Source organism: Rhinopithecus bieti, unplaced genomic scaffold (genome assembly GCF_001698545.2).
Source record: "Rhinopithecus bieti isolate Rb0 unplaced genomic scaffold, ASM169854v2 scaffold_13348, whole genome shotgun sequence".
NCBI classification, from domain to species: domain Eukaryota; kingdom Metazoa; phylum Chordata; class Mammalia; order Primates; family Cercopithecidae; genus Rhinopithecus; species Rhinopithecus bieti.
The window spans coordinates 245,218-268,789 of NW_016808764.1; the positions used below are offsets into that span (position 1 = coordinate 245,218).

Below are 23,572 nucleotides of genomic sequence, written 5' to 3' on the forward strand. Positions count from 1 at the left end.
CCGAGACGGGCGGATCACGAGGTCAGGAGATCGAGACCATCCTGGCTAACACGGTGAAACCCCGTCTCTACTAAAAATACAAAAAACTAGCCGGGCGCGGTGGCGGGCGCCTGTAGTCCCAGCTATTCGGAGGCTGAGGCGGGAGAATGGCGGGAAACCGGGAAGCGGAGCTTGCAGTGAGCCGAGATCGCACCACTGCACTCCAGCCTTGGCGACACAGCGAGACTTCGTCTCAAAAAAAAAAAAAAAAAAAAAAAAAAAAAAAAAAAAAAAAAAAAAACATGAAGATAGACTTTGGGCCTTTAAGGTGATTTTATTCCCTTGACTGAGGATATGGCTTGACCGTTTCAGATTTCAATGTAGAACAGAGTACCCACTAACTGCACCTCCACCAGGGCCTGGTTCTCCTCTGGTGTTCCAACCAGTGGTCCCATTGGCCATGGTCTAGGGCAGAGGCCCTGGGCCCAGAGGGAGTGGTGGAGCACAGCATCCTCAAAGGGATGGGTTTGCAGTCCCCAAAACGGCTCACCTAGACATCCTAACTCCCAGACACGTTTGGACACCAGCAACCAGAACACCATCCTGGGTTCCCAGAACCCAGGAATCCCTAAGGGAAAAAAAAAACCCAGCTCTTTTTTTGTTCTTTCAGCTACAAATCAATGAGAAAACTAAAAGGAAACCTAAAATGTAATTCAATTTCCACTCACCCCCACTGCTACTACCTCCAATCCAGATTCAACTTGAGGCTTTTTTAATTTTTTAGACAGTCTTGCTCTGTTGCCCAGGCTGGAGTGTAGTGGCACAATCTTGGCTCATTGCAACCACTGCCTCCCAACATCAAGTGATTCTCCTGCCTCAGCCTCCCGAGTAGCTGATATTGCAGGTGCGCACCACTGCGCCCAGCTAATTTTTGTATTTTTAGTAGAAACGGGGTTTCACCATGTTGGCCAGGCTGGTCTTGAACTCCTCACCTCAGGTGATCTGCCCACCTCAGCCTCCCAAAGTGCTGGGATTACAGGTATGAGCCACTGCGCCCAGCCAACTTGAGGCTTTTTTCTCCCCTTCTCTTATGGAATTTTAATGGACCAAAATGGGCCAGGAAACAAAGTAACCATAGCAAACTGGGTCCTTAGTATTGTGGGAACAGGCACACTCCACGTAGAAGGAGATGTTTTGTTCTGTGAAATGTCAAGCTGCTATATAACAAGATTTCTCTACACCAAACACAGGCGAAAGTCCCAGCAGCATCGACTTGGCATGTCATCTTTTAAGCCAAAACAGACATGGTTTAAGTCAAAAGATTGAGGAAGCTATTTCAACGGCAAAAAGATATTGCCTTCCTTGAATGAGATTACTTGAAAGCTGGATTTGAAGAGCCTAGGAGAGTTGGGCAAACTGGACAGAAGTTTGAATTGACAGACCAGGGCCTGAGTTTTGCAAATAACATGCATTTTTCCGTTGTCCATGCTATACATGAGGTAGAGTCAAATAGAATCAATTGAGCTGACACTGACCTTTATTTTTTTTAAAGACTACAAGGAATTTCTCCAATATGGCCTGGACCCCTGGCTCCCTTCCTGAAGACAGATCTGGCTGTGGATTTTATAATGAGCTCTGTGAAACTGAGCCTGCTTTGATGGGTAAGTGTGGCTGCTTGGAGAAGGTAGCAGGGAAAGACTTTCTATAGTAGGGTCTCTCTATGGCCGGCAGCACTGTTGACATTTTCGGCCAGATAATTTTTGTGTATGGGGAGCCTGGCATTTCAAGTCACACGTTCCTGTATATTATGTTTAGCAGCATCCCTGGCCTCTACCCACAGATGCCTGTAGCAGCCCTCTAGCTGGAACAAAGAGAAATGTCTCCAGATATGGCCAGATATCCCGTAGGAAGCAAAATGACCTTCCTCCCCTGCGGAGAATCACTGCTGTAAGGGAAACTGGTGCCTGAGATTCGAGTCTCAGGAACTTTACCTCTAGGGAGGTTGAAAGAGTCTGGGCAGAGGAGTGTGCCCCAGTGGTTAGGAGTCCAGCCCTGGAATTAGATGGATCATGCCTGAAGAACCACCCTAAGGAGAACACACAGTAAATGTTCAGGAAACACTGGTGGTGGAGTTAGAAGTCATCATTATTATTTCCCTGCAGTGGAACTTTCTATACAAAGTGGGAGGTGAATGCAGTTCCAATGGGAACTAGGGTGGTAGTCGGGGAAAAATTCCTGGAAGAGACAAGTCAGAGTAGACTTCATGTGTCCTAACCCAGACCTTCTGGAGGACAGCCTTTGAGGAGCCTGCTTGGCAGGGCCCAGCTGGGCAGGGATGTACATGCTACTGCTCTTAGGCAAGGCCTGGGTAATATGCCTCTACCCTCCGGGCGTGACTGCTGTGGTTCTCACAATGATGATCCTGATTCCTGTCTTGGGGGCTGCCATCATAGGTCTGATTTTAAGGATGCAGAGGGGAAAACTGCAGAGGCAAAACAAAGACATCTGGTGGCAAATCAATTTTGACGATATCATCATTCTTCCCCAGAACAAGGTGAGGCCACATATGACCCAGACGTCCCCTTTCCTGGTCACTGCTGGAGATTTGTGGAAGGTGCCTCATCTAGGAGCTTATAAGAGCAAGAGGCTAATTTATAAAGTGAATACTTCATGAAGAGTCTCCAGGCCTGAGTTCTGGTTCTAGGCCTCCCACTTGCTTGCTCAATCTGAGAATGTCATTTTACCTCCCCAAGACTCAGTTTCTAAACACTTGCAAATGATTGACAGTCTCTAAAGTTCCCTTTGCTCTGTTACTCTGTGGGTGAGAACTGTAGATACTGTTCAGATATTAAAGCTGTCTCCTGGGGAGGATTTAGTTATTTTACTTTTAGTTTTGTTTTTTTTTTTTTGAGATGGAGTTTCGCTCTTGTTGCCCAGGCTGGAGTGCAATGGCACGATCTCAGCTCTCACTCCAACCTCTGCCTCCAGAGTTCAAGCGATGCTCCTGCCTCAGTCTCCCGAGTAGCTGGGATTACAAGGTGCCTCTAACCACGCCCAGCTAAGTTTTTGTATTTTTTTTTTTTTAGTAGAGATGGGGTTTCACCATGTTGGTCAGGCTGGTCTTGAACTCCTGACCTCAGGTGATCCACCTGCCTCAGCCTCCCAAAGTGCAGGGATTACAGGCATGAGCCATCATGCCCGGCCGGATTTAGTTATTTTCAAAACCACATTAACTCCTTTAATCAATTGATGACTAATACAGTAATGTTCATTTGCTTGGCCATTAACTACAGGCCAAGCATCATACAAGGCATGGGGATATTCCACAAATGAGATGCCTCCAGAGGGAGGCAGGTGTCAGAGAGGTGTTTCCACAGTGAGACGGAAGCCCTGCAGATAGAGGGACTAAAGGTCTCAGCATCTGGGAGACTTTGGAGAGGAGGGGACATTTGAAAAGAGTGAGTTTGCAAGTGGTGAAAAAAAGTGAAGTCACACAGGATATAACGAGATGTGTGATCCTCAGGGCTGGGAAACTTGGCTGGTACCAAGTCAGGGAGGCTTCAACATGCTAAGAGCAGTTGACTGCGATTTATTAGTAACTCATCTCCAAACGTCACTGGGGATTCAGAGACTTACTCTTTCCTCTTCCACCAAAGCAGCTCTGCTTTAATCTACCTCATTTCTACATGAGGGTTCCAGATAAGATTCTCCTTGAAAACAAGATTCCTATGCTTTGAAGATGTTTTCTAGGTGTTGGGAGACACCGAGGGTATGAAACAGAGACAACCTGGTTAGATATTCCTTAAGAAAATGACTGTAACTCCAGGCCACACATCTAATTAAGTGCCACAGCCAGAACTTGAGTCTGGGCAGTCTGACCTCAGAGCCTTCCCTCTTAACCTACACCTCCATGGTGGTACAGATGCCATAGAGGGCATGGAGGATGGGACGGTGCTGTCTTAGAGTGATGCACGTAGCAGGTCAGAAAGATCAGGGTTCAAATCCTGACTCTCTTATTATTAACTGTCTAACCTTAGCACTCGGCTTCCTCTTCTATAAAATGCATTCCCTTTAGTAGTTGACCTTGCTACTGAGAGTGACCAAATCATTTCCTGTTTTACAGCCACCCCAGAGAGGCACATCTGTGTCAAGAGGCATCAACAGTAACTCATCTAAGTGTGATGATTTCTGTGGACCTCAGCTCTTTTGTCAAGAGCCAGCAGGGGGAAGAGCTCTTCTATGCCCCAATAGGGCTTTATCAGGTATTTCTGAGGCCAGGTGGTTGCCTATAGATCTTAGTGTATCTCTGTCCTGTTCTCTGCATCATTTCTGCCAGGCGGGGCATTCTGAATAGGAGAACGTTCTCTAAGCAAAAGCCAAGGTGGTCTTGTGACTCCAGACTAGTGCTTCCCAAACTTTAATGTGCGGAAGGATCACCTGGGGCTCTTATTAAAATGCAGATTCTGGGTCAATAGGTCTGGTGTGGTGCCTGAGAGTCTGCATTTTAAAGAATCCTCTAGGTGATTCCCAAGCTGGCTTCTAGATTAGACTTAGCTTTGTCCGATACAGCCTTCTGTGATGATGGAAATGTCTCAGATCTGCACTGTCCAATAAGGTGACCACTAGCCTCCTGTGATTACTGAACATTAGTGTGTCTGGGCAACTGAATTTTAAATTTTATTTAATGTTAATTAATTTAAATTTAAATAGCCCCATGTGGCCAGTGGCTCCCTGAATGGACAGTGCAGTCCTAGAGTGTGGATTATTTCATCCTTGTTACTTTGGCATGGATGAATCAGTCGTGGGGCCTGGTGCTTCTGTGGTATAGACAGTGACTGCTGCTGCAGCCTGGAACATAATTCCCGCTTGTCCTTTCTCACCTTCTCTCCTACACCCAGACCATGATTGCTGCCTGTACCTAGCAATCCTTCCAAAATTCAAGTCCCTTTGGGGGAAGAGTATGTACGAAATTGTATTTATTCTTTAAAATGGGGGTCCCAGAGAGTAAGGGCAGAAAGCTCTGAGCAAGGGAAGAATTGTTCATTGCTCTAAATTGGGGTTAGAAAAGGCTAGAGCCAAATTATCCCCTATGCAATGAAACTTGATTTTTTAAATGTTTGCTTACTTGAGTTCTGAAACTACAAAAACCTCCTGGGATATTACCAAATACCTCAGGGACCACCATCCATACAAAACTCTATGTGGTGGTCACGCGGCCACATAAAGAAGGAAGTAGCAACACATAGCATATCACTGTTTGATTGATCTTCCGAAAATATGTCTCCTCTTTCCTCTGTCAAACCCCATCACTGGATTCCCCACCTCTGTTGCCTGCATGATAGTGCCCAAACTCTTTAATAAAGGACTCAAGCCTCTTAACTCGATAGTCCCTACCTATTTTTCTAATCTTTTTTTCCCCCTGCCTTAAATCCTGTGCTCACCCAATTGGTCTTGCTGATTTTGCCATGTATGTTTCACCTTCTGACGATGCCACTCCCCTTACACCCAACCCATGTGGAACCTTCTTATCATTCAAGGTTCAGCCTAATCATCACCCCTCCAAGAATCCTTTTCTTCATCCCCCAGGCATTCTTTCCTCCATGGCCCTCCCATCACAGTCCTGAGTCCTTTGCCATTGCCCTCATACGAAACATGAAAGATCTTTGGTTGATATTTATCTTCTCTTATGGCTTACCTTCTCTTGGGTCCAGATTCTATGCCTTCTTCTATCCAGCTCTTACCACATTATGATATGTTTTTGTGATGCCTGATTAAGTGACTCTCTAAAAGCAGACTCCATAGGCAATACAAATAAAATATGCCATTTACTGAAAATTTAATATGTACCAGGCCTTGAGTTACCAGTGGTATTTTAACTGATTTAATGCTCAGAAAACCTTATGAGATGGATGTGTTTTTTTAAAAAAAACTTATTTTAGGTTTGGTGTTATTTTCAATCCCATTTTACAGATGAGAAAATAAAGGCTTAGAGAAGTTAAGAACAACTCAAGCTTGTTCAGGTAGTAAATGGTAGCACTGGGCTTAGAATCAGGCAACTGACTCCAAACCTACACTTATCACTGTAACTCACTATTTCCTCTGAATGATAATGGGATATTATTATATAATAGAAAGTGCATAGTCTTGGAGTCAGACTTTCAAGTTCTGGCTGTACTACCTACAAATATGCAACTTGGGCAACTTTCGTAACCTCAACAATCCCATCTGGAAATGGGCCAATCATACCTACCTCGCAGGGCTGTGATGCCAGTTAAAGGAGATCTTACATGTTAAGCAGCTAGCTCAGTGCCTGGCCGTGCACAGGGTCACCAAAGGGGTTTTTTTTGGGCAGTGAGGAGCTTGATGATTGGCTCCTAGGTGGCTTTCTTTCCAGTTTTCTTGCTCCCCTCCCTAGCCCTAAGTGGAGCTTTTTCTGGTTCATCCTGAGTTAAGAACATTCCACTTTTTCTCTGATTCTAGGGAAACCACATGGCCATCTGCTATGGTGGTCACCAAGCAGAAGCCTGGGTTAGGAAGCTGACTGTGTTACAGGAAATACAGCTGGTGAGGCCCCCTGCCCAGGGTCAGTGGAGAGACAAAGCAGTGATGCTCTCTGCCCCTCCTCTGCCAGCTCCCTGGTCCCAAAGGAGCAGAGACGGGAGGCTGCTTCCCTTAACGTGACCTACCTCTTCCTCCCCTCGACAGCCCAGGCTTTGAATCTCAGACCCCTGGCCTCTCCCAGGCACCTGAACCTGCGATCACTCCTACCTCTGTTTCTTTCCCATCATTCTTCCTGGCCTTGATTCTGGCCCTTCATCCTCTATGTCTGTGATGGCTGCTTGCCTGCCTGCCATCCTTGAGCCTGGTCCTTGGAGTGAGTCAGGTTCATGGGCCTGACTTCCTGCTCCTTCTCTGTGATCTGCTGTGGGCCCCACACTGGCACTGACAGCCATAAGCATAGAAGCAGGGCTGAGTCCAGTTACTGTGACGTGGTTGAGTTAATCCCCATGGCTGAGGTTAGACTTTGATCATTCCTCTGATTTATTTGCTGGAGACAGACTTCCTGGGTTTACCTCCCAGCTCTGCCATTTATAGGCATTACTTTACTTTACCTTTCAGTGCCAGTTCCCTCATCTGTAAAATGGGATCTGTAACAGTTCTTATCTAACAAGGTCTTTATAAGAATTGACTGAAAATATGCAAAGCACACAGCATGGTCCTGGACATAGAGACACACTCTATACATGAGCTATTGTAACCATGATCATTTCCAGATGGGTGAATTAAGGCATGAGAACATTGTTCCCTTCTTTGGTATTTGTGCCAAACCACCTAACATTCTGCATTGTCACTCAGTATTGCAAAAAAGGAAGTCCTAAGGTAAGGAAAACAGTAAAGTGTACCTTAGGTTTGATTAGTGATAGATAATAAAGAAGTTTCTCAGTGACCTCTGCTATTCATCCAAGGCCAGTTCCTCTCTGGTCTAATTGCAAGACCTGAATTGTCTTGTCAGGCTGCCTTCTGGGAATCAAATTAGCCAAGTGTCTGCTTCTTTTGTTCTGGGGGGAAACTGAGCTTGGTTTCTTCTCTTAAGATGTTATGGCTACTCTTGAACTGTGTTCCTGGGCCCATCCTATTATGGTATGTGATGATAGCTTTCTGTCAGGAACAAGGAAGTGTTTGTTAAACTCGAGATTGCGTGCATTCTCAATATTGAATCAGGTTATGGTATCTCCTGGGAAGATTTCCAGTTATTAGGTGTAAAGTCTTCTGCCCCACATTGTGTTAGCTCTGGCCAAAAATATAAGCTATGTTACAGTCAAATCTGTTCAATCATTAAAGCTCACTGTGCTTCATGTTGAGTCACTAGGAATCTTTTGAATAACTGTGTTTTTCAGGATGTTTTGAGAAACTCGCATCATGAAATAGATTGGATATTCAAACTCTCATTTGCATATGACATAGTCAATGTGAGTATAACATAAACTTACCAAAGAATAAATGCGATAGTATTTTTGAGTTGCTCTGTCTTGAATTTAATTGAACTGTAATTCTTCTTGAAAATGTTGGACCTCTTCAGATCTCCTCTTCAAGGTGATTCCAGCTCTAAAATCTATCATTTCTATCCGATTTTTTCTTTTCTTCTTCCCTGATTGCAAATAAATATAGAGAGAGGAAAGTATTTTACACTAAAGTTGGAATGGATGCTAAGTTTACCCAATCAGAAAAGAGCAGAATATTTACATTGTAGGGTAGAACTTTCTATCTCAAAGAGCATCTCATCACTAGATTATAAATCGGACTGGGGGAGGTGATTCCTGAGATTATTCCCTGCTCTCTAGCCCCTGATTTCTTTCCCTAGGAAATGGGGATGCCACATTAACCACAAAGCTGCTGACCTAAGAGGTGGGCCAGAGATGCTGATCGGAGGAGGTAGAATCTTTGCTTTGGCCCAGGCGGCTATGGTGGCTGCAAAGAAGAAGGGAATAATAGTAACACTAAAATATATAGAGTGCCTACTTTGGGCCAGGCACTTTCCAGTACTTTGTATATATTAATTTATTGAATTCTCACAAAAACATAAGGTAGATCTATTGTTACTTCTATTTTACAGATTAAAGAAACACAAAGCACAGAAAGTTCCTATGACCTTCCTGAAGTCTCATAGCTATGAAATAGTGGAGCTGGGATTCAAACCCAGCCATTTTCAAGTCCTATACCCTTAACCCACTGTACCATACTGCCTCTCAGTAGGAAGCACGAGAGCTTGCTTTTGTGTTTTAACACAGGGAGAAGTCAGTCTCACATCTAGAAGCCCATTAGGGGCTGGGGAGGGGTAATTCAGAGGGAGCTGGAGAGAGACCAATTCCTGCTTGTGGCCAGGAAAGCATTGGAAATGCTGAGAGGTGGCAGCTGGATCCAAAGCCCAAGGTGACACTGTCTTGAAAGGCCATGCCCTAGGTATGCCGCTGATGATGAGGGATGGAGAGGGCAGGAGTGGGAGGAGATTTGCTATGGGACGAGCCATGTCAGTGTGGACCAGCATCCTGAGGCTGCTCTCTCCCACCTGCGCTAAATCCAGCTGTTCTTTCTTAAGCTTGCTGCCTGTACTTTTACCACCAGGACAAAGCCAGTGACCTGGGAGTCAGTCTGGTGAGGAAACCTCTCAGTCATGGGCAGCACAGTGAAGGATGGTGGTCCACTGCTAGTCAGTAGTCCAACCGTCAATCAACCAACAGACTCCTGTGGGGAAGACTCACCTGGGTGTTGAGAGGGCAAAAAGAATGAAACACAGGCTGTGCCCTCCTGGATTAATGGGCCACCGACTTATTGAGTGATTTTGCCAAGACACTTCCCCTCTCTAGACCTCGACCTCCACATAGATAGAATGAATGAGCTTGGCCCAATTGAAGTCTAAGGGCTTTCCTTCAACAAGGATTTTATTGCTTTTTGTTTCTAGGGAGCTGAGTCCTATAGCTCTGTGAGACTTTGATTTCCTAGGCTTTAGCAGGAAGCCAGCAGATTGTTGTCAAGCAAAGTCGATAAACAGAAGCGTCTCTGTGATTGGGTCTTCACTGGCAACTGTGGACCACCACTGTTATTATTTCATTAAAATTTTATTGAGCATCTGTTAAGAGTTTATCCTACTCTGGTCACTTTTGTAGGAAGAAAGGACTTGTTTCCAGCTTTGAATGGCTTAAAATCTACGGAAAAATAAAACAGTCTGGAGATGTACATATACAATTCTTTAAGTGGCAGTGGTTGTAAACTGGGAGGATGTGACATGGCATCTTTTCCTACCCTGGAATATTCTCTCCTTCCCTTCACCCACTTTTCCCTTCTCTTCCCACCAAGCATAGAGAAGTATTCTGGACTCCAATTATCTGCCTCCTGCCCCCATCAAAATAGCCTACATCATTTATTTTGGAAGTGAAGAGTAAGCTAGTAAGTTCTCACCAAGCCATGAATGACTAACAGATTTGACCTCTTTAGTGTAGGCATCAGATTTCAAGAAGCATTAACCCAAAAGTTTCTCTGGAAAAACGCTATGGCAGGTGGGCATGGCACTTTGAAGGGGAAGAGCTCCCTGGTGGTCATCACCTACTCTAGCTCACTGAGTCTACCCTCTACTCTGTGCCAGGAAAACAGAGGACAGCTTGGCATTTTTGCTTTGGCAGGATCATTACCTCCTGAGACGAGTGTGCACATTCTGGGATCATGTAGGGTCACTACTGATGACACAATAGGCTAGGTCAAGGCACAGGTAGGACCTTTGAGGTTAATTACTCTGCCAATGTTCTTTGAAAGGGGATTGCAAGTAACAGAAAATGTAATGTTCTCTTAGAGCCTTCCCATGAGTCTGGGCATTGGGCCAAGCTCCATGAGGGCGATTGTACTTTGGAAACAAGTCTCTCGATGTCTATTTGATCAGCACCTCCTCTATATCAGGTATCAGAGGGACTCTAGGATGCCATAGACATTTCAAAGTAACAAACATATATTGATTGAGTGCCTAATTTGGATCAGACCCGATTCTGGGCATAGGAGGCACAGACGAATGAACCTCATTGTCCTGTCCCCAAAAAGTTCAACCCAGTTGGGCAAGCCTGGGAAGGAGTTTGTAGAGTATAATACTCTCCTTGAGTTACAAATAGGGCTTCATGTCTAAGTAAGAGAAGTCTCGATGGATTAAGAGGATGAAGGATAGTTCAGTATAGAAGTTGTCTTTGGAGTTTGAACCCTTACTGCCACTTATTGGCCAGGTGACCTTAACAACCCTGGGCCTCATATTTCCTGTGTGTAAATATAACATCAGTACCTGACTCATAGGGTTGTGTGAGGCCTAATGTATGCAAAATGCTTAGTGCCATGCCCTGCCTGTAACAGGCGTCCAGGAAATGTTGATTGTTAGTAGCAGCAGTAGTATTATCACGATCATAGATAATTCTATTACTGGTATTAAAAGAAGTACATTTTCTTGTTTTAATTTCCCCAACACTCTTATGGGATAAGTCTGCACTGTCCAAATATGATAGCCACCAGCCACATGTGAATAATGAGCACTGCAATTGTAGCTAGTTCAATTTGAGATGTGCTATAAAGTTTATACTGGATTTTGTAGACTTAGCAAAAATAATAAAATATAAAATATCTTGCTAATATATTTATGTTGGTTACTTGCTGAAATAAGATTTTTCAATGCATTGGGTTAAATAAAACATTATAAAATGCACTTCACCTGTTTGGTTTATAACACGGCTGCTGAAAATGTAAAAATACACATGTGGCTTGTATTATGTTTCTATTGGACAGTGATCTCAATAATTAACAATGAACTCCATTATTAATTCATTTTTAGCTCCAATCATAGTAATATTGGAGTAACATGATCTCCATTTCCAAGAGGGAAAAAGTGAGGCTTAGTGAGGTGAAGTCACCTGCCCAGCTGATAAGACACAGATTGGGATTTGTAGCCAGTCTGTCTCCAAAGGCTGTGTTTGCTCTTCTATGTGATCCTTCCTCCCTGCTAAGTACCAGAGAGTACAGATTTGGGCCCAGAGGTAGGAGCCCTGTCTGCCACCCAGGAATTTCCAGTAGGGCAAGAAATGTAGCTAACAGACAGATGATTGAACTGATACTGGCGGGCTAGGGGAGGTCCCCAAATGCTGGTGGGACCTCAACCCCAGCCAGTGTGAAAGCTCCTAACACCATTGTGAGAAGGAATTCAAGGATAAATCAGAAAATAGTGCAAGTATGGAGATGTACTGCAAAGTGAAAAGTGCACACTCAGGAAAGGGGGGTGCGGGCGGACTCAAGAAAGAGGTGCGCAATGGGATTTGAGGCTTCTACCTTCTTGAGTTTCTTTAACCAAGGGGTAGAATATTCATGAGGATTCCTGGAAAAAGGTGGAGATTTCTGGGAACTGCGGTGCTACCCATTTTTACATCAAATATGGCTATTCCTGAAACTGTTGTGGCACCGGTGGGTGTGTGACCTAGTATGTTAATGAGCTTATAATAAGGTCCCAGGTGAAACTTAGGCCAAATCCAGCATCATGTTGGGTCCAGTTGGTCTTAGCCTGCTTGGCCCACACCCTGTTCTTTTCAGGCTCTTATCAGCCCTGAAAATAATAGCTTATGCAGCTATTTCAATTCCTTTTTGCTAGCCATGTGTAACAGACCTGGAATTTTCTGTTCTCCTGCGGTCACCCTGTGTTATTCCTGTCTCAGAGCTGCCAAAAGTGTATAAAATCTGACATGTAAATAATGAATCCTTTCGTAGCTCTATCTGCTCTGTGACAATATACATAAAAATCATACATTTCCATCAAGATAGAAAATAAAGACATGTGTGCCATCTCTTAGAGAGGAATGCACACCCAGGATTCCAAGCATCCCTCAGCATGTTGTTTTCACCCTAATGGAAGGAGTTTTGCTAAAATCCTGGAATGTAAAATCATTGACTGTAAAATATCTCATACTTGAGGTAGGCCTGGAACTAGCAAGGGCAGGAGGAAAGCAGAAAAAACCTTGTGTGTATCAGGGATGTTCTGTTGAATGGAGAGGTCTCCTGCTGGAATCAGAGGGAACTCTGGATGAGACACAGATCTCACCGGACTTCAAGCTTGGACCTTAGCCTATTGGAGCCTCCCTGGGGAAGTCCCAGAGGCAACCCCAGCCAGGCCCCTCCAGGTCCAGTTGAGTGGGCGGCAATTTCAAAACGTGATTCAACGTTACCATCTAAAAACAAATAAGGCACTTTGATAAAGGAACATGGGGTAGGGGGTGGAGAGTGATTGGGGCAGGGCTGGGGGCATGTATCCATTCTCCTGGATGTTTTCTGTATTATCCCATATTTCTTTTTTGTTGTCATTATTTGTTTTTTGAAACAGAGCCTCACTTTATTGCTCAGGCTGGAGTGCAGTGGCGGGATCTAGGCTCACTGCAACCTCCGCCTTCTGGGTTCAAGCGATTCTCATGCCTCAGCCTCCAGAGCAGCTGGGATTACAGGCACCCACCACCATGTCCAGCTAATTTTTATATTTTTAGTAGAGACGGGGTTTCACCATGTTGGTCAGGCTGGTCCTGAACTCCTGACCTCAAGTGATCCACCTGCCTCGGCCTCCCAGAATGCTGGGATTACAGGCATGAGCCACTGCGCCCAGCCAACTTGAGGCTTTTTTTTTTTTTTTTTGAGACGAAGTCTCACTCTGTAGCCCAGGCTGGAGTGCAATGGCACAATCTCAGGTCACTGCAACCTCCACCTCCTGGGTTCAAGCAATTCTCCTCCCTCAGCCTCCTGAGTAGCTGGGATTATAGATGTGTGCCACCATGCCAGGCTAATTTTTGTATTTTTAGGAAAGACAGGGTTTCACCATGTTGGTCAGGCTGGTCTCGAACTCCTGACCTCATGATCCGCCCACCTTAGCCTCCCAGAGTGCTGGGATTACAGGCATGAGCCACCATGCCTGGCTCCTATCCCATATTTCTAATGCAATGTTGGCCTCAGGGCTCTGGCTCAGGTGGGATAGTGACTTGGCCTGTCAAGCACTACTGGAGGAAGAGGTGCCCCCCTGTGCTGGTGAAGCTGGTTGTTGTCTGGGGTAAATATCTGAGGTTCGTGGTATCACGCCAAGGAAATCGAGTACTCAGACACACCAGAAGTGGGTTTAGGAGCACAGGTTTAATAGGCAAAAGAAAGAGAAAGGAGAATAGCTCTTCTATGCGAGAGAGGGGGTCCACAGTGAAGTGCACCAGATTTTATAGACTGGCTTGAGGAGGCGGTGTCTGATTTACATAGGGCCGAAAGATTGGTTGGACCAGGTGTGACGTTTACGTAGCCAGCGATGAAGCTGGCTGCCCCACCTTAATCTTCTATTATGCAAATGAAGTCTTTGCCCACCTGGCACCATGTTGCCTGCTCCTTACTGTATACGTGGTTTACAAGGAAAAGGGACCACGGAGCCCCTATCTGAACATGGCTACTCCCTAGATAGCCCCTTTCCTGTTAGCACAGCTGCAGGCATTCACCCATGCAAGCTTCTAGCCTGGCTTTCTATGTCTGCAGCTCTATTCTACAGGCTGCTTTTTGTTAGAAAAGAAAATGATTTGGGGGCTGTCATGTGTGTCCATATAGAAGACCACCTAAATACGCTTTGTGTGAGCAGCAAGGCTGTTTATTCACTTGGGTGTAAGTGGGCTGAGTCCGAAAAGAGAGTCAGTGAAGGGAGATAGGAGAGGGGCAGCTTTATAGGACTGGGGTAGGCAGTGGAAAGTTACAGTTAGAGGTGGTTATCTATTGTTAGCAGGGGAGGGGGTCACAAGGTGTATGGTGGGGAGATCATAAGACTCATTGTCCAGAAGAAGAAAGTCACGGGGTTGATTCATCAGCCGGGGCAGGCTATGAACAAGTCATAATGGTAGAATGTCATAAGGTGGGTTAATTAGTTAAGGCAGGAACTGACTGTTTCACTTCTTTGTGGTTTTTCAGCTACTCCAGACTTCTTGGCTCCTACAGGCCATCTTGGCTCCTGCAGGCCATCTGGACGTATATGTGCAGGTCACAGGGGTTACAATGGCTGAGCTTTGGCTCAGAGGCCTGACAGGGGCTGCTTTTCATTTAAAGGAAAACCGTACCGAGGACTCCCATACACTCACTAAGTGTCTAAATAATTTCTTCATCAACTCTTTTCTTTTTTTTTTTTTTTTTTGGAGAAGAAAGTCCCGCTCTGCGGGCCCAGCGCGCTGGGTTGCAGAGGTGGTGCGCATCGCTCAGATCACTGCAAGCTCTGCCCCGCGCCCCAGTTTTTTTGATCTTTTTTTTTTTTGAGACGAGTCGCCCGCTCTGTTCGCCAGGCTGAGCGCCGAGTGGTGAGAGTCTTCAGCATCCACGCAAGACTCTCCCCCCGGCTGCCCGGCAGTTTTTTTTTCTTTTTTTTTTTTTGAGGACGGAGTCTCACTTTGTGTTGCCCAGAGCTGGAGTGCAGTGCACGATCCTTGCTCATGCAGACCTCTGCCTCCGAGTTCAAGTATTCTACTCGCCTCAGCCTCCCGAGTAGCTAGGATTACAGGTGTCTGGCATGTAAAAATTAGCCACCATGCCTGGCTAATTTTTGTAGTTTTAGTAGAGATGGGGTTTCACCGTATTTGTCAGGCTGGTCTTGAACTTCTGACCTTGTGATCCACCCGCCTCGGTCTCCTATAAACTGCTGAGATTCCAAGCATGAGACATCATGCCCAGCCTCTTTATAACTCTTATGTCACTGGTGCCCAAGAGGCCCAAGACCCTGTCCCTGGGTTCGCTTCTCTGTTCAGGATGTTCCCCCCACCCCATTCCTCTTCAGGACCTCCTCATAGCCCCTCCCACACATGACTTCACTGCCCCTTCTCAGCTAGGTTGTGTAATTGTGTAATTACACATTAGAGTTGTGTAGTTGTGCAGGGGGAGTATGTGCTTTGACCGTCCTTCCTCCCTCTTCCCTCCTCCCCCTTTTTCTCTCCCATCACCCAGGGCACAGGGAACAGGAAAATCTAGTGGTTTAGAAGCAAGGCTTCTAACCCAGTCCCACCTGGGTTTATATCCCGGCTCTGGTCCTGACTTCTTGTGAGCAATTTAACACTACAGATTTACTCCTCCTAGCCTGATCACTAGGATGTATTTATTTTAAGCTGGCCTGGCCTTCTTGGCTTCACACTGAGGAGCTGGAAATAGTTTTCTCCATTTTGGGTGTCCCAGCCCCAGTTGACTCCAGGGACAAGGAGCTATGCTGGTGGCTCCTGAACAAATGAACACAGAGATGGGCACATCCCCTGCCCAGGCCTCTGTCTGTGTTTCTGCCCATCTGTCTCTGCCTTGGTTCCTTCCAGCAGTGTTATCAGCACCCGGTCTCCCTCATTTGCTCATTTTCACCCTTGCAGGGCATGCTCTTCCTCCATAGGAGCTTCCTGGGCTCCCACGACAACCTGAAACCTTCCAACTGCCTGGTGGATGATCGGTTGCAGGTGAAGCTGTCAGGATTCGGGCTGTGGGAACTCAAGTGTGGCCGGACATACAGAACATATGATGAGACAGTGGTTGATTTTGCACCCACTAGCTATTGGCAGCATGGCCAGAGGTTCCTAGCTCCACCTTTGCTTCCTGATGCTCATCTGTGCAGGTATCCACACGTGGGCCTTCCTCTGGAGCTCTTGATATCTGGCTGTTCTGTTCACCTGAGGAGAACGAGAGAAAAAAAAAAAAAAAAAAGTCTCTGCAGGTGGCACCAGTTCGTAGGGTGATGTCTGGGTTTGGAGACTGGTTCTCGTCCTAGCTTAGTTGGGCCACCTGGAGCAACGATTGCCCGTCTCTTTAATTCTCTTTGTTCCTTCCCACATTTATCCTATGTTCTCAGCTTAGAACATAAGATTTGTCAGACATTTTAGAGATAATCGAGTTCTATAGTTCTGTCTTCTAGGTGCCTGGTCCCACCACCCCCGACCAACTGTCAACTGAATCAGAATATCTGAAGATGGGGTCTTGGCCTCTGAATTGTTTTTTAAATGCTCCCAAGAAATTCTGTGCATCTGAAGACAAAACCACTGCCTCAAGTCCACTTTTCCCTTCCATATGTGCCAAGTGGGGTTCAATGACTCTTCCTACCTGTCCGGTTAATTGAATGCCCTGGATTGTTACCTCTGCATGTATCCTGGGCTCCTTTGAGACCAATGTTCTTAGCCCCGATCCACTTTTTGCTGGAGCAGCATGTCACCAGCAGCTTTTTTGTGTCAATTTGGGAGGTTTCTATAACATATGATGGGATGATGTCTTACAGAAAGACAAGGGGGATGGGAGTGGTGGCTTATGCCTGAAATCCCAGCACTTTGGGAGGCTAAGGTAGGAGGATTGCTTCAGTCCAGGAGTTTGATACCAGCCTGGGGAATATAGTGAGACTTCCCCCCAATACCTATACTTAAAGAAAAATTAGCTGGTGTGGTGACATGTGAGGCTGAGGTAGGAGGATCACTTGAGCCTGGGAGGTCGAGGCTGCAGTGAGCTGTGATTGTGCCACTGCACTCCAGCCTTTAGAGACCCTGTCAAAAAAAAAAAAAAAAAAAAAAAAGACAAGGGGAGAAATTTTGTTTTTATTATTAATTAAGTAATTAATTAATTATGGGACAGAGCCTCACTCTGTTGCCCAGGCTGGAGTGCAGTGGTGCAATCTTGACTCATTGCAAACTCTGTCTCCTGGGTTCAAGCAATTCTCATGCCTCAGCCTCCCATGTAGCTGGGGATTACAGGCATACACCATCACGCCTGACTAATTTCTGTAATTTTAATGGAGACGGGATTTCGTCATGTTGGCCAGGCCAGTCTTGAATTCCTGACCTCAGGTGATTTGCTGTCCTCGGCATCCCAAAGTGCTGGGATTATAAGCGTGAGCCACCACGCCCGACTGAGACCTGCTAGCAGCTGTCCTAGTTCCCCTTCCACATCCTCTAATATTTATCTTTTCTTTTGATGACTGTGACCTATAATGACATAAGCCTTTAGACTTCACTGCAAAAAAAGGTGTGTGAAATATCTAGAATAGACAGATACATCTATAGAGACAGAATGCAGGTTGGTGGTGGTTACCAGGGGTTGGGGGTCGGGAGAACAGGGAGAAACTGCTTCATGAGTAAGGAGTTTACTTTGGAGTGATGGAAATGTTTTGGAGCTAGATAGAGGTGGTGGTTGCACAACATTATGAATGTGCTAAATGCCACCGAATTGTTCATTTAAAATGGTTATTTTATTTTATTTTATTTTTTTTGAGATGAAGTCTTGATCTGTTGCCCAGGCTGGAGGGCAGTGGTGCGATCTCGACTCACTGTAACCTCTGCCTCCTGGGTTCTAGTGATTCTCCTGCCTCAGTCCCCCGAGTAGCTGGGAGTACAGATGTGCTCCACCATGCCTGGCTAATTTTGTATTTTATTTATTTTATTATTTATTTATTAGAGACAGAGTTTTGCTCTTGTTGCACAGACTGGAGTGCAATGGCGTGATCTTGGCTCACCACAACCTCTGCCACCTGGGTTCAAGCGATTCTCCTGCCTCAACCTCCCAAGGTGCTGGGATTACAGGCATGCGCCACCATGCCCGGCTAATTTTGTAATTTTAGGAGAGACGGGGTGTCTCCGTGTTCGTCAGACTTGTCTTGAACTCCTGACCTCAGGTGAACCTCCTGCTTTGGCCACTCAAAGTGCTGGGATTATAGACATGAGCCACCATGCCCAGCAATTTTTGTATTTTTAATAGATGAGGGGTTTCACCATGTTGGCCAGGCTGGTCTGGAACCCCTGACCTCAATTTATCCTCCCGCCTCGGCCTCCCAAAGTGCTGGGATTACAGGTGTGAAGTGCACCCAGCCTAAAATGGTTAATTTTATGTTCTATGAATCATACCACAATTGTTTTTAAAAATAAAGGCAATACAGAGAAGGAACATGAACATGAAAACCAGCTGTAATTTTAGTCTTGAGTAAACCACGATTAACATGTTAGTGCACATCCTTCCTGCTGATTTTCTCCATATTCACACACACGGACCCCTATTTGCTCTTCAAATCAGACATCATTGGGGCTGATGGCTCAGGGCTGGATGCCTTCCTTTCTCCTATGCCCCCAAGGATGAAGGGGTGGCTTTTCCAGTTTTGACCAGCAGCACCCTCACTCCATGCAGACATCCCATTGCTTGGCAGAGCTCTACTGGACTGCTCTGGAGCTGCTGCGGCTCCCGGAGGTGCCCTGGTCAGGTACCCCACAAGAAGATGTTTATAGCTTCACCATTCTGATGAGGGAGCTGATCCACCACTGGGACCATGGGCCCTCTGATGACCTCCATGAGGCACCGGATGGTAAAGCGGGAGAACCTACTTGGGAAGTTTTGGTTGTGTGGGCTAGCTTTGAAATGCTGGTTTTTAAAATTAATTGTTTTATTAATTTACAATTTATTCCATTATTTTTTGTTGAAAAATTCATGTTCTTTCCCTCGCATTTAAATTAGAGAATGAATTCCATTTTGGTTACCAAAAAAATCAAGGGACCCCAAATTATATAACTTATTGTATTACAGCAGCCAGAGGGATCCTATTAGAAAATGAGGCAGATTATGTCACTTCTCTATCAGAATCCTCCCTTGGCTTCCGATCTGAGGAGTGAAAACTAAGCCCTCCTCATGGCCAACAAGACCATCGAAGGCCTTGAAACCGTGTAACCTCTGTGGCCTTCTGGATTAGTTTCCTAGGGGGGCATAACAGTGACCACAAGCTTGGTGGCTTGAAACACCGATGTTTATTCTCTGGTGGTTCTAGAGGCCAGATGTCTAAAGTCAAAGCGTTGTCAAGGCTCTGCTCCCTCCGGAAGCTCTAGGGAAGGTTCCATTCTCTGCCTCTTCCAGCTGCTGGTGGCTGCCCCAGCATTCCTGGGTTTGTGGCCACATGGCCTCAACCTCCGGCTCTGTCTTCACATTGTCTCCTCCTCTGTATACTTATCCTGGCTGTGCCGCTTATGAGGACATTTGTCATTGGATTTGGGGCCCACCCCTATAATTCAAGATGACCTCCTCAACCTGAGATCCTTAATTCTATTTGCATATTTGGTTTATATCCCCTTTCCCAAATAAGGAAACATTTGTAGATTCTGGGGGTTAGGATTTGGACATTTCCCTTTAGGAACCACGATTCAGCCCACTATACCTTCCTACTGTCATCTCTTATGGCTCACTCCTTTCAGTCATGCTGGCCACTTTCATACGTTTCCAACATAGACAAATCCATAGAGACAGAATGCAGGTTGGTGGTGGTTACCAGGGGTTGGGGGTTGGGAGAACAGGGAGAAACTGCTTCATGAGCAAGGGGTTTACTTTGGAGTGATGGAAATGTTTCTACCACTCCGGACACATTTCTACCCCAGACCCTTTGTGTGTACTGTTCCCTCTCCCTGGGCACCTCTCGCCTCATATTCCTATGTACACATCTGCCCTATTCTTTCTTAAGGGCTTACAACATTTTTCATTGTGAGAATATGCCATAAATGGTACCTTGATACACATTTTGGAAGTTGCTGCAATGAGCAGCTCTATATCTTTGCACACATGGGTGAATGTTTCTTCAGGCTAGATTTGTAGCCATGAAATTGAGAAGATAAATACATTTTAAATATATTTAAAATCCATGATAAATGCTGTTCAGTTGTCCACTTACAAAGGATATTTTCAGACTTTTTTTTTTGGCTGGATTGTTTCTTAACGGCTGATGCCTGGATCTCAGCCCGAGATTCTGATATCATTGGTTTGGGGTGCTGCCTCAGTGTCAGGGTTTCAAAGCTCCTGGCGTGATTTTAATATGTAGCAGCTCAGGCTGCTTGGAGAGAAGATACCAGTGTGTGTGTGCACACATGTGAGTGTGAGTTTCTAAGTAAACTCAACCCACTTTCTCTCTTGATTTTTTTTTTCTTGCTTTGCCTACCATTTCTAGCCTATCCTCAGTGGCCTATCTCAAACCTCAGCTTTAGATCATTATCTATTACCTGGAGACTTTTTGAGTCAGGAGCCCATTGTGAGGATATGCAATTGCTTTTAGACCAGATTCCAGTTTCTAATTTCCAGCTAAATAAAGCAGAGGTGAGATTAATCCAAAAACGGTAACTCAAAATCCAAGTGCATCTAATTTTGGCATCAAGCACACACACAAATATTCCCAGACTGAGCCCAGGCAGGAGCCCACCCACAGTCCTTCAGCCTCATCACCGCCTAGTTTTGCCAGTTGGGTTCTGTAAGGGAAGATACTGTGGACAATCAGTGTATTTCCCCTTCATTGTTGAGCTCACAAAATTAACTGAGAGCTGGCTACATGGGACTATGTATTCACAGGACTGCAACCAGGAAGAGTACAGTATATACCTAATTTATGGGCAAACGCTTCTTCAATTAACTTCTGACGCTTTCCTACAAACAAAGCTTGTCCTGGGAACGGAGTAGCTATTGATTCTCTGGGCACGCAAGACTATGGTTCTCAAACCGTGGCGGGCATCAGAATCACCGGGAGGTGGTTAAAACACAACATTGTTGGGTTCCACACTTGGGGTTTCTGACTCAGGAGGTCTGGGGTGAGGCCTGAGAATGTGCGTTTCCATCACCCTCCCAGGTGATGCTGATAAAGCCTCAGCTTGAGAGGCACTGACCTTGGTCCTTGTGGTCCTTGGACCAGCAGCATCAGCATCAGTTGGAAACATGTCAGAAATGCACATTTTCAGGCCCCACTCCTGAGGAATTGGTCCAGAAATCTGTGTTTCAGCAAGCTCCCCAACGATTCTGATGCACATTGCCAAAGCAAATGAGCAACAGTGCTAACATATCTAGTAGACAGTTAAAGATTATAGGATGGAAACAGCTGGCTAGAAGTTACTAGGTAATTCACACATGTTCTCTGAAGTGCAGACCCGTGGGTTTGAATTTGCTCTCGAAGTCCTGTATCATTTTTCTGATTCTTTCATTTCTTAGAGCTAAACACAGAAAGCAGAAGATGCCATAGTAATTCAGTCACTGCTTTTGAAGCCATTGCTGTCTCATGTCTCAAAATGTACTTCATTTGGGAAGTAAAACACAGTTTTCCAGAGTATTTTTTTTTGGGATGGAATCTCTGTCACCCAGGCTGGAGTGTGATGGTGTGATCTCGGCTCACTGCAACCTCCACCTCCCGGGTTCAAGCGATTCTCCTGCCTCGGCCTCCTGAGTAGCTAGGACTACAGGCATCCACCACCATGCTTGGCTAATTTTTATATTTTTAGTAGAGATGGGGTTTTGCCATGTTGCTAGGCTGGTCTCAAACTCTTGACCTCAAGTGATCCCCCCTGCCTTGGGTTCCCAAAGTGCTGGGATTACAGGTGTGAGCCACTGTGCCTGGCTCCTAGAGTGCTTTTTAATGCACATACTTTCAGAATAGTTTTAGGCGTTAAACATGTACACTTAAACAAGATAACATTTTATGCACAGTTTTGTAACCTGTATTTTTTTTATTATATTAAACTAACAGTCATATATTATTCAGATTTCCTAGTTCTTGCCTAACGTCCTTTTTCTGTCTCTGAACCCCACCCAGGGTACCACATTACACTTGGTCATCATGTCTCCTTAAGCTTCTCTGGGAAAATTTCTCAGACTTTATTTTCAATGACCTCGACACTTCTGAGGAGTACTGGTCAGATATTTTGTAGAAGTTCTTTCATGTGGAATTTGTCTGATTTGTTTTTCTTTTCTCGTGGTTTGGCGTTTGTGTGTTTTGAAGGATGACTGTACAGGTAAATTGTCCTTTTCATTGATTATTGCTGTTGATGTTAACCTTGATCACTTGGCTGGGGAAGTGTTTGTCAATTTCTCCACCATAAAGTTACTCTGATTCCTCCCTTCCATACTTAGTCTAGGACTAAGTGAGGAGTTAGGCTGGGCGTGGTGGCTCACGCCTGTAATCCCAACATTGTGGGAGGCCAAGGAGGGAGGATCGCTTGAGTCCAGGAGTTTGAGAGCAACCTGGGCATACAGGGAGACTCAGTCTTTACAAAAATACAAAAATTACCCGAGTGTGGCAGCGTCCCAGCAGCTACTCTGGAAGCTGAGGCGCAAAGATTGCTTGAGCCCAGGAGGCGGAGTAAAGATCCTGCCACTGCACTCCAGCCTGGGTGGCAGAGACCCTGTCTCAAAAAAAGAGAGAAAAAAAGAAGAAAAAAGGTGGGGATTCAGGCTCCACCTCTTTGAGGAGGGAGTATTTGGAATTATTCTCCGTGGGAGATTTGTCTACTCTGCCCATTCATTTATTTCTTCAAGTACTTATGTCAGCATGAACTCATGGATATTTATTTTACTTTGGGTTATAACTGAATATCACTTTATTTATTTTGTAGCTTAAATTGTTCCCATTTTGGCCATTCAGTTTCAGGTGGCTTCTGTGTCTCTTTGATGTGTAGCCATCACTGTGGTGTTTTGTCTTGTTTCTGCATATTTCCTTACTTTCTGGTAAGACAAGAAAGTCTCATTTTGCATATCCCCTGCCCCAGTGCTAGAAGCAACCAATTCTCTCCAACAAGCCCTGGCTTCTTTTGTTGGAGAAAGGTATTAGAAAGTTAGAGCTGACACTAGATGTGCTCATTGCTACCGGGGGGTTGTTACTTATGGGCCCTCTCGGTGGACAGAGTAAGGAAATATGTATGTGTACTAGCCCATATATATACATATCTCTACAATTACACATGCACACATACACATATATCTGCATCTACATTAAACTAAACATGAGTTCCCATTGACGTCTCTAAATGTAACTCATCACCATCATGGTTCATTGCAGTCTTCCCATTACTTTTCTGTAAATTCCAACATTGAGATCCTGGCTCCCACCATCCACCACCCATGTACTTTGTTCAATCCCCATATGTGTGTTCAGTGATTTCAGACTTGTTAATCTGCATCCCCATGAGAAACAGTTTTACCAACTAGAGTACGATGATTATGAACAGTTCCTTTTGTCTTTAGTCTTAAAGTCTCTAGTCATTTCAGAAGCGATGTGGGTCAGCATTCTTTC

At 45.3% G+C, this 23,572-nt stretch overlaps 1 protein-coding gene across 1 annotated transcript in view; it reads left to right on the forward strand.

The window, feature by feature from the left end:
• LOC108538805 (guanylate cyclase 2G-like) overlaps window positions 1–23,572 on the forward strand; it is a 45,217-nt gene that overhangs the window by 12,639 nt on the left and 9,006 nt on the right. The window contains 10 exon segments of the mRNA XM_017887101.1: window positions 1,532–1,640; window positions 2,337–2,533; window positions 4,103–4,153; window positions 4,155–4,241; window positions 6,460–6,543; window positions 7,254–7,319; window positions 7,321–7,359; window positions 7,878–7,949; window positions 15,897–16,052; window positions 18,679–18,853. Coding sequence (XP_017742590.1) covers window positions 1,532–1,640; window positions 2,337–2,533; window positions 4,103–4,153; window positions 4,155–4,241; window positions 6,460–6,543; window positions 7,254–7,319; window positions 7,321–7,359; window positions 7,878–7,949; window positions 15,897–16,052; window positions 18,679–18,853 — 1,036 coding nt within the window.